At 62.8% G+C, this 10,709-nt stretch overlaps 3 protein-coding genes across 3 annotated transcripts; 2 read left to right on the top strand and 1 right to left on the bottom strand.

Moving 5' to 3' along the window:
• Positions 1 to 306: 306 nt before the first annotated feature.
• MNEG_7132 (hypothetical protein) lies at positions 307 to 1,926 on the bottom strand (the record flags this gene model as incomplete). The annotated part of the gene is made up of 5 exons (XM_014044395.1): positions 307 to 381; positions 482 to 649; positions 1,122 to 1,293; positions 1,453 to 1,546; positions 1,902 to 1,926. 5 exons carry the CDS (start codon positions 1,924 to 1,926, stop codon positions 307 to 309), a joined length of 534 nt encoding a protein of 177 aa, XP_013899849.1.
• Positions 1,927 to 3,569: 1,643 nt separating this feature from the next.
• On the top strand, positions 3,570 to 5,400 carry MNEG_7131 (Coiled-coil domain-containing protein; the record flags this gene model as incomplete). Its single annotated transcript, XM_014044394.1, has 5 exons — positions 3,570 to 3,653; positions 3,830 to 3,894; positions 4,101 to 4,185; positions 4,424 to 4,803; positions 5,061 to 5,400. The coding sequence occupies 5 exons, from the start codon at positions 3,570 to 3,572 to the stop codon at positions 5,398 to 5,400; spliced, it is 954 nt and encodes a 317-aa protein (XP_013899848.1).
• Positions 5,401 to 6,067: 667 nt separating this feature from the next.
• On the top strand, positions 6,068 to 10,322 carry MNEG_7130 (Peptide transporter PTR2; the record flags this gene model as incomplete). Its single annotated transcript, XM_014044393.1, has 13 exons — positions 6,068 to 6,197; positions 6,356 to 6,385; positions 6,583 to 6,627; positions 6,945 to 7,106; positions 7,498 to 7,618; positions 7,819 to 7,906; positions 8,143 to 8,195; positions 8,461 to 8,483; positions 8,694 to 8,742; positions 8,984 to 9,064; positions 9,409 to 9,521; positions 9,728 to 9,939; positions 10,183 to 10,322. Coding segments are annotated over 13 exons (1,247 nt in total), but the record flags the coding sequence as incomplete, so codon positions are not given.
• Between the last annotated feature and the right edge of the window lie 387 nt (positions 10,323 to 10,709).

Here is a 10,709-nt window from a genome sequence, read left to right as displayed (position 1 = left end):
CCCGCCGCAGGGGGCAGGGCGGCAAAGGCGGCCGAGCCGCGCGCGCTGTGCGCGATGTTGCCGATGGCCTGTCGACGCGTGACCAGTTTGTGTGTAGAGCGGATGTCGGATGTTTTTTTGGGGGGGCATGCATGGTCGTGCCGTCGCCGCGTTTCATGCCGGAAGTGGTCCCAAGTGCGAGCACTCGTGCGGGGCGGGCCCGCGGCAACGCCAACCACTAAAGGCAGCAAAGTGGTTTCAGCTCGGAAAACTTGCTTCCGCCGCGGCAGCTGTTGTGACAGCGCGTCTTGAGGGGCCGCGCAAGCCTCATCCGCGCCCCATCGCAAAGCTGCAAAGCGGCAGGCCAGCCGCCACGCGTGCACACAGCTGCTGCACGTGCGGCTGCACATGCCCGCGTGTGCGGCGACTGCACCCTCTCCGTCCCTTGAACAACCCCGGGCAGGCGCTCACACCCGCAGATCCTGCATCGGACTGCACCCACCCTGCAGACGCAGTTCAGGCCATATTCCTCTAGGCAAGGCTCCGTGAAGTCGCCGCCCAGCGGCAGCACTGAGGGGCCCGGAGGAACGATGTGCCATGGCCTCTGCTGGACCAGGGCCGCGAGGCCGCGAGCCAGGCCCAGCTCAGCCGCGGCCGCGCCCATCTGCTCCTGGGGGTGGGTGGGGTTTTGCGAGGGCCGGGCGGCGCGGGGAGGGCTGGAGGATGGGGAGACAAGCGGCGGCACGGGCGGGAGGGTGTGGCCAGCCGGACGGCGCAGGAGCGGCGGACAGCGGACGGGCGAGTGATGCCACTCCTGACGCCGCTGCGGCTGCTGCTGCTGCTACTGGCGGTTGAAGATCGCAAACCCGAGCGTCGGGAAGACGGCAGTCCACGCAGCGGGTGGCCCCTCACCGTGCGTGGTATGTTGTATTGAGACTGCAAGCGAAGAGAGCGCAGCGGCGGCCACAACAACTGAGTACAGAGAAGCCTGCTGCAGTCTGCTGCAGCTGGGCGCCCAAACCCAGCAGGGTTGCCGGCATGCACAATGCGTGCCAAGGCGACACCCCCATTGCGCGCGCTCCGCCCGGGATGCATGCTACGGGGCATATCCCGGTGCTCCCGCCAGCCGCACCGCCACACACCAGCACGGCGAGCTTGCTGGCCGCCTCCCAAGCTGCGACCCCGCCGCCCAGAACCAGTTCAGCCAAGGCCTGCAGCGACCTTGGCTCCAGGAGGGTGTGCGCCAGCGCCGCAGAAGCTGGCGCGCTGCTGATTATCTGCGGCGCTTGCGCCGCTCTCAGCTTGGGAAAATAGCTGTGAAAAGGGGGGGTGTTGGATTCAAAGTAAGTGGGGGGCGGACATGACCTTGAGCAGGCGGGGTTGTCGGCCGTTTTGCATGACTGGCTCGTGCGTGGGCGACGAGGGGCGAGAGAGCAGCTGTTGTCAAGAGGGGGCGGGATCGATGTCACTCACTCGCCCTTGTAGTACTGTTCGTCCAGCTGCAGCAGGCGCGTGTGCTCCACAAAGGTCCACACAGCTGTGTGGAACCGCGCCTCGGCGCTGCTATCTGCGCGGGCCATGAGGGGTCAAGGGGGCACACGGCATGAGGACGGGCAATTTCAATTCAGGGCATCCTTAGGGAACCTCCTGGCTGAGTGACAGGACGCATCAGAGCTGCGACAAATTCAGCAGACGATAGCGCCAGCTTCGGGCTGGTCCTGTGGGCCATAGTGTGCCCGAGCGCAGCACTAGCAGGCAGCGGCCATGGCCACGGCCGCAGCAGCCCCCGCAGCCGGGCAGCATGTGACCTGTCTGTGTAGCAGACCACATTAAGCAGCGATTTGCGCCGTTGCGCTGCCGGTAGGTACGATATCACCCCGTTTACAGTGTCACTAGGATGCACCGACCCCGAGATAGCTCACCAGCGACCGGCCGTAATCTCGGCATGGATGAGGCAATAGGGAAATTACAACCACCCGCTGTAACAGTAGGGCGCCAGGCGCATTCGACCGATCTGACAAGGCACGCCTGCACACAGCTGCAGTCAATGTCTTCAGTTGCCTTGCTCAGAAAAACTTAGATGACGATGACGATGGCGACGGAACGCTGGGACATGAGGCAAAGTGAAGCCGTGTATCCAACGTCCAGCACAGTCGCAGTGGCCGGTGGCCGGACGCACAGCAGACACAGCATTTGCCGATGACCGGCAGCACCTGATGCGGTTGGGCTAGCCAACCCAACAAACAGATATTCATTCAAGCAGAAATTCACATCAAGGGCAGGCCGTTGAAATTGGCATCAGGGATACAACGCAGCGCTGCTTGCCACGCCAGCACGAGCAGTAGCACAATCGCAGCAACACAGCATGCTGAAGGCCCCTCAGGCCTGCCAGTGCTGCTACGGGAGGGAGGCGCGTGCCATCCACGCATGGCTGTGGCCTATGATGTAGGTATGAGACCCTACTTGTATAGACGGGGCACACTAGAAACTGCAGCGAGTCAGCACATTCCCCAAGTATTGCATTCCCTGCCTGTTGTCGACCGTGGTGTCGAAGTCCCGACTCTTCAATCATCGCCTTGCGAATGACGTGCCTGGCACAAACAATTGCATCATCTTGACACAGTTATACAAACCTGTCCATGCTTGTGCTTCAACACACACGCAACCATATGGTCCACTGCCTGCCTCACCATCGCGTCCACATCAGCGCATTCTTCCCACAGCCTGGTTTGCAAGCAGCAAGGCTCCACCGCTTTCAATGTGCTGCAAGAGACATGGGTCTTCCGGCTGTCCCTCCTCTCTGCCCATGAGCAGGTCATTAATCTTAGTCCCTACCGGCCTCCCCCTCATCAGCCTGAGCCAGCACCTGGGCGGCGCTGCCCGTTCGTTGCCTGCAACATCGCAACAGGCTTGCTTCCCCTCAGGCACAGGCTGTACTACATTATGCTCTTTGTGAGTGTTGTTGTTCATCCTCGTGGTGGATGTCATCAGATTGGACACACCACAAGTACGATCTCACGCGGTAGAAGAGCAGCGAACAAGCAATGCAGTTTAGCAATTAGATTAGTATCTGGTCACCATTACCTGATAGTTCCCCAGGCTTTGAGCTGCTGAGTGGTCTTCGGCAGTGGTGAGAGTGACATGTTGGTTTCGCTGTTCCTGCGCTTTCTACGCTGCGTCAAGGCCTGCATGGATGGATATTACTAGCTAGTATGATGGCTCTGCTCTCGAGTGCAAGCAAACCTGGGCATTTGCCTCGGCAGCACTGACGCAATCCCACACTGCGCATAGTTGTGCTGCAACTGCGGCGCATGCCTGTGGCGGCAACGGCACTGCCTTATGTGTGCATGTGTGTCCGTACACAGGTCAGTTGGTTCTGGTTAGGCGTCGCAGCGAGGGGTTGGGTGTGGCAGGGCGCCCACGCTGCGTCACGCGCAGCGTGCGCCCCCACCGCAGCAGCAGCATCCGCAGCTGCAACAACCTGCAGCTGCAGAAGCAGAGACGGCGTAATTACATAAGCAGCATCGGCAGCTCTCGTAGCAGCAGCAGCAGCAGCAGCAGCAGCAGCAGCAGCAGCAGCAGTAGCAGCCATGAGCAGCTTGGCGGCCGCAAGGGCGGACAACTTCCGCTACCCGCCAGATTTCGACCCCAAGAAGCATGGCACCCTCAACAAGGTGTGCTACTTCCTGCGCTGCAGGGCGTGGCCGCTGTACGGATGGGCGTAACACCTGGCAGCCGCGACAGCCGCCGACGAGGCATCCCCTGCTGAGTACAGGCCGTTCCCTGCGCTCCCCTCGTCAGCTCCAGCCCCCCTCTCATCCCATCCACGCCGTTCTCTTGCGCCCCGCAGTATCATGGGCAGCACGCGCTGCGCGACCGCGCGCGCAAGATCGATGAAGGCATCCTTATCATCAGGTCGGCAGGGACGGTTGCAGTTGCCGTTGTGTTCGCGGTCGCGGTGCGTCTCTGCTGCCGCATGTCTCAAACCCGCAAGGACACCTTGCACACCTGCATGATCCTGCTCTGACAGGTTCGGCCGGGGAGCAAGGGCTACGTTTGTACCAACACCTCATGGTCTGGATGCACACCCAACGCCAACCGCACCAACGCCAACCGCACAGGTTTGAGGTGCCGTTCAACATATGGTGCGGCAAGTGCGGGGAGCACATCGCCAAGGGCGTGCGCTTCAATGCCGAGAAGAAGCAGGTGAGGGTGACGGCGGCTGGCTGGCGTAAGCCTGCGTTTCCCCTGAAGAGGAGAGCCCGCCTGGCCATGCGCAGCCCCGCACCCCTGGTTCCCTCGTAGACAGTCCCAGCAACGTGCCGTTTGGTGTTTTGCTCACTTGCTAATCGAGCCGGCGAGCCCGTCTTCGCCCCCATCACGGCGCGCTGTCGATCGCTCAACCCCACCAACGCCCTGCCCCTTTTGCCCGGGCTGCCGCCAGGTGGGTAGCTACCACTCCACCAAGATCTGGGCGTTCACCATGCGCCACCACTGCGGTTGCAGGATCACGATAGAAACGGACCCCAAAAATGCGGAGTACGTCGTTAAGGACGGCGCACGCCGCAAGGTGGAAGAGTACGACCCGGCCGACGCGGGCACCGTGCAGCTGCCCGATGAGGCGGAGCGCCACGCGCTCAACGCCGACCCGCTCTCGCGCCTGGAGCGCTCGACTGAGCAGGCACGGGCCGCGGCGACGGGGCGCGCGGCGCTGGCGGCGCTTGCGGCGGATCGGGAGGAGAAGCGGGACGGGTACGCGCTCAACAAGCGGCTGAGGGCGCAGCTGAGGGCCAGCAAAAAAGAGGACGCCGCGCTGGACGACAGGTGGGCCCGGGCTTTGGGGGCCCCCGGGGCCTGGGCTGGGGGATGGGATTCCGTGTACGGTGCGGTCCGTCTGTACGGCTGGGAAGGGGAGGGCTGTGCGGGCTGGCGGGGAGGCGCTGGGCTCAGACAGGCTGACGGTTTCAAGGCGCTGTGGGCGCTGTGAAGGACGGCTGTTGCTGCACGCAGCTGCGGCGGCCCCTTGCGCTTGTGTTGACACGCACCCCCCTCACCGCCGCACGACACCCCCCCTCCCACAGGCGCAAGCAGCTGGGCCTCGCAGACTCCATCACGCTGCTGCCAGAGTCTCAGGACGATGCCCAGGAGGCGGCGCTGGCGCTGTTTGCGGCAGACGACGGGTCAAAGTTCCGGAGCAGCTGGCAGGGCAAGAGGCGGAAGATCATGACGGAGGGCATCATGCCCGCCGGCGGCGGCGGAGGCGGTGCGGCGGCAGGCAGCGGCAGAGGCGGCGGCGGCAGAGGCGGCGGCGGGAGACGGGGGGGCGGCAGGGGTGTGGGGCCGGTGCTGTCGCCAGCGGCGCAGGCTTTGGCGGCGAGGGTGGTGCGGAAAGGTGGCAAGGGATCGCTCCCCGGCCTGTGATCACGAGCGCAGCATTTTACTACTCCTGCAGGTTGTCATCTTTTTTTGCCAGTGTCCAAGTAAACATCCGCAAATCGGCAGCACTTCCCATTTCTTGCTGTAGTGCCCGTGTACCTTGCCCCACTGTACTTTCTCAAAGGCGACTCAGCCTGCTCCTTAGTGTGACCGGAACGGGCAACGTCACACAAATGTTGAACCGCATGCGTACCTTTGTAACGCCCATTTACCTGCTAGTTTGGATTCGATAAGGTTCGGATCAACCGCTCGTCTGTGCACCTTCCTGCACACTCGACAGCTTGGTGGCGTGCGCACAACACCGCATCGCTGCGTCGCAGGTGACACTGCACCGCACCCCCTGAATTTCAAGCAGGCAAAACTAAAAGCTTCCAGCTTCTGATGAGCAATACGGCACCAGCAGCAGTGGGCTCAGCAGTTAGCACGCGCCTTCTGTACTGCGTGTCCACATTGTGTGACCTGCCCCACCCCACCTGCCCCACGTATACCTCCCACCTAGCTTCAAGATCCAGCAGCAACGTTTCAATTGGTTTCTCTGGTAGTTTTACATCTGCACACCGCCTGCAGCCCTCATTTTGTCGCCCGTCACCGTGTCCGGTGACCTGGCAGCCATTGTAGGCCTTACGGTAGGCTGCGGTGAAATCCATACGGAATGGCGCCTCAGGACGATATGACTGTGGTGGAGCTGGAGGAGCATTTCGGAGAGAAGAAAGGGGGCGATCTCGACGCGCCTGTGCCCGGCAGGAAGACGCGTGTAACCGCTGCTTGCAGCTGCATTCTAGGTGAGCGCTGGCCCCTTTGGAGCGCTGGGTCCCCATGGCAACGACAGGCTGCAATTCATGGCACGTCAGCGGATGACGCAGGTCACACTGATTTGGCATGGCTAACACACCCGCCGGCGCCCGCCCCCTTTCTTTGGTATCATCAACCGCACTCGCAGGCAATGAGATCTGCGAGCGCCTGGCCTACTGTGAGCGCCGCGCTTGGTGCCGCGCAATTCCACAACGCGGGGTCTTCTCGCCTCGACATCACTGCCAGCCCCCTGGGCGCCAGCGTCTCAGGGACCGCGATCCGCCTTGCGCCCGGGCGGGCCACTCCGCGCCAACCCAAGCCTTGCATGATCAGAAACCATGAATTCATGCTGTGACCCTCCTGCACGACGCGCAGACGGGCTGCAGACCAACATGGGGCTGTACTTGAAGCAGTACATGGGTGAGCGCCAGCACCAAAGACACCTGGCCAGGGATGAAACTCTGGGAACAGGGGCCGCCCGACCCAATTGTGTTTGAGCAACTGCAGCTGCATGGCCATCCCTGATGCAAAGCAATTGGCAGGGCCTGCCCCCTGCGGCATTCAGATGGGAGTCCAAGCCTTGAGACGCTCGGCGTCAGCGGCTCCCCCACGCTCAGGGGGCGAGCTGCACAGCCAAGCACCACTGGCAGAGGGGCCATGCACGCTGCGCCTGCACAGCTGACTGGAGCCGTGTCGCATGTGGCATCTCCCCTGACTCCCCACCTTCCCGGTCGCAGGCTACCCCGCGGACACCGCCAGCCAGCTGCTGCAGGCCTGGAAGGGCACAGTATACCTGACACCCCTTCTCGGCGCCTTCCTGGCAGATTCATACCTGGGCAGGCACGTGGCACGCTGTGCCACAGGCGGGGGCCGCACACTGCCAGGCCCCAAGGGGGAATGTCAACCAGGCACAACTGTCCTATGGCCACTCGTCGAGTACAGTACATGCACTCATGCAGATTGCAGCACTAATCACGGACCCACGCACACCCTCAGACGTCCGCCGTTGCTGCGGCTCGGTGTCACAGCCCACACGGCTACTGTGCATGCTTATTGCGCCCTGACTGCCACCCCGCAGGTTCTGGGTTATCCTGATCTTCTCCGTTGTCTGTGAGTGGCGTTGTCCTGCTTTGATGCGGCGTGTTGTGGTGTGCGGGCAGGGACTCCTCTGCTGCACAGCCGACAGCTCCGCGGCAGCCGCGAGGCGTCCTGCCTTGCGCCCCTTGCAACCCCCCTTTTTTGACCCGCCCCGCCCACCACGCTCTGGCCGAAACACACCACAACCCCCAGACCTGATCGGGATGGGCGGTGTCACGGCCGTCAACCTCATCCCCAGCATGAGGCCAAACTACCAGGCGGCCCCGGCCAGCGGCGACTTTGGCCCCACGCGCGGCATGTTCTGGGCGTTCCTGTGAGCAGGCGACACCCGTGCAGATCCGGACCGCCAGGCCCGCGCACAGGAGGGCACAGCTGCTGGGTTGCGCCCCAAGCGCAGATTGAGGAAAGTGTGCCCGTCCTGCACGCATGAACGTGCAACAGGAACGGTCTGATGTGTGTCACCCCCACCCCAACCAACCTCACCAACTCCCATCCCTGCCACCCCCCCTGAAGGTACCTGGTGGCGCTGGGGTCTGGCGGCATCAAGCCCTGCGTCAGCAGCTTCGGGGGGGACCAGGTGCGCGGGGCGGGGCAGGCCAAGGTTGGTTGATGACGTCGCCAGATCAAGCAGGCAGCCAGCAAGCGGGGCAGGCGTGCTGCCCAGCACCCGCCCACCCAGTCAACTTTCGGCCCGTGCGGCCAGCCGCCTCTGGCTGCGCCGGCGCATGCGCCACTCTCCCTGCCACTGCACTGGCACATCACAACCGAGTGCAGCCGTCGCTCTTGGGGCCATTTGCCTCGCGATCCACTCCCCGCTCCTCCTCTTGACCCCCTCAGTTTCGCGAGGACAGCAAGCGCGAGCGCGGCTGGCGGAGTTCCTTCTTCAACTGGTGAAGGGATTGGAAGGGGGCCAGGCGTTGATCGCTGCGTCGGTTGGCGGCCGAGGAGGGGCGGGGCGGTCGTCGCCACTTCACCAGCTGGTGCTGAGTCTTGTGAGGCACTCGCACGGCTGCTGCAATGCGCCTGCCGTGCAGAGGCACGCACGTATGATTGTGCAGCACTGCCTTTTTGCCTCTTTCCTGGACGCTGCCTCTGATTATGCTCCTATTTACTGAAGCGCCCTCCCGTACCTACCCATGTGATCCCGCCTCAAAGGTTTTACTTTGCAATCAACATTGGTGGGTGTTGCCTACAAATGCAGGTTGCAGCCACGGGGCGTTTACCATGCAGAAGGCCCAAACGCGCCAGGCGGGCCGCGGCCGCCCGTGCTGCCGCAGGGTCAGGCCCAAGGTGGTGGGGTCAGCGGGCACCCATGCTCAGCACGCACGCAGCCCGTGCCGATTATGGCACCCCCCCCCCCCACGACCACCACCCCCGGTGCCCCGCAGGGTCGCTGGTGGCCACCCTGGTGGTGGTGCCGGTGCAGGAGAGCAAGGGGTGAGCGCGCAGCTTCGGATCAGTCAAACAGGAGAGGACCATATTTAGGCGGCATCTGTCTCGGCTGCTCGGCTGCCGTGCAGGGGAAAACAGGCCATGAGCACGAGAGATGGCTCCGCGCAGCCTGTTTAATACGCCACACCCTGTGCCACAAGCCGCCCGTAGCGCTGCGCGTTGACCTCTGCGACTGATTGCATTGTTCCAGCCCTGGCTTGCTGCGCCCACACGCCTCCCTGCGCAGCTACGGCATCGGATTTGGCATCCCCACGGCCGCCATGGGCGCTGCCATCCTGGTCTTTGTCTTTGGCGCTCTCATCAAGATGTGAGGTTCCGAGGATTTGGATCTGTGCAATGCAAATTGCAATTTGTATTGCACAGATCCACAGCGTTTGGCTTGCACAACAGCAATACCGACAATCAACCCCGATGCTCTCAAGGCCCGATGCGGTGTTGTTCGTTTTGGGGGTTGGGGGGCAGGAGATGCACCACCTCAGCGTGCAAGTGCCCTGCGCATCCCTGCCGGTGCCACCACTGCACGATGCGGGCCGCTAGGGCCAGCACCTGAGCTGCCCTGACCCTCCACCACAAATCTGATGTTTGCACCTTGTGGCCATTAAAACCGACTTTGGATACTGCACTCTTGCATTCCCACCCGTGCACCCGCAGATACACCTTTGTTCCGCCAGAGGGGTCCCCCTTCTTCCGCATCTGGAAAGTTCTGAGGGGCGCCTGGATCAACCGCAAGCTGACAGCACCCGCTGATGTGGCGGAGCTCTACGGTCAGTGGCGTGGGGCAAAGCGTAGTGGGGGACGTTCGTGGAGGCGACAGGTTGGAGCGGTGACCTCCACCTGCACGAGCACTTGGTTCTTGGCTACAACCTTGTCTCTTGACACTACAAGAACGCCTTGCTCCCATGCTGCAGCCATGCCGGGCTGCTGAAACTTGCCTCTTGTGCTTCCGCTGTGCACTCGACACACTGTGCAGAGCCCGCGGCCGGCGAGAAGTCCAACGTGAAGTTCAGGATGGCCCACACCAAGCGCATGGCCGCCCTGGACAAGGCCGCCATCCGCAGCCCTGCAGCTGGGGCCGCTGCGGCTGGCGGGCGCCGGGGCTACCAGGTCAGCCTGACAGAAGTGGAGGAGACCAAGTCCTTCATGAGCCTCATGCCCGTGTTCCTGACAGTCATCATCTGGCAGGTGCGAGCCCCCATCGCTTGCGCTAGTGCTTGTCCAGTGGGGGCCAGTGGCTTTTGTGCAGGCGTGGGGGTGGTGGAGGCAGGTGTTCCTGTGATCTGCAAGCAGCACTTGCTGGGTCCGTGCAGGTTGCAGTAGTGATAGAAGCTTCTAAATGACCTGGCAGTGTGTCAAGTGCGTTGGGTCTCACCGACTACGTACACGGACATACACTGACCACCTCATGGAATGTGCTTGCTCCCCCAGATGGCGTACGACCCCATCTTCAGCCTGCTGCCCTACCCCGGTGACGTCATGGACCGCCGCCTGGGCAACTCCAACTTCAAGATACCCGCCTCCTCCATTTCCTTTGCCAACACCTTTGGCGTGCTGCTCACCATCCCGCTGTGAGGCCGCTGGGTGTGGGCCCCGCTGGCAAAGCTGAAAGCTGCTCCAGCCGCTGCCGCTGGGGCTGCAGCTGCTGCAGATACCGCCTCCCTCCTGCCGACTTCATCACTCCTGCTGCCACCAGCACATGTTGACCCCGACGCTACGCCCCCCCCCCCCACCCCAGTTGGGACATGATAATCGTCCCCGTGGCCCTGAAGTTTGGCAAGCCCATCAAGATCACAACCCGCATCGGGATCGGCTTCATCGTACAGCTGGTCGCGCTGCTGTCGGGTAGGTGTTCATTGCTGTGCACACATGAATGTGCATGCGTGTGCGTGCGTGCGTGCGTGCATGCGTGCCTGCACGCCATGTCAGACCATGCGGGAGTTGTGAGACCCATTGGC

This window comes from Monoraphidium neglectum (assembly GCF_000611645.1).
Source record: "Monoraphidium neglectum strain SAG 48.87 unplaced genomic scaffold scaffold01234, whole genome shotgun sequence".
Classification (NCBI taxonomy): Eukaryota; Viridiplantae; Chlorophyta; class Chlorophyceae; order Sphaeropleales; family Selenastraceae; genus Monoraphidium; species Monoraphidium neglectum.
This window is presented reverse-complemented; position numbering and strand designations above follow the sequence as displayed.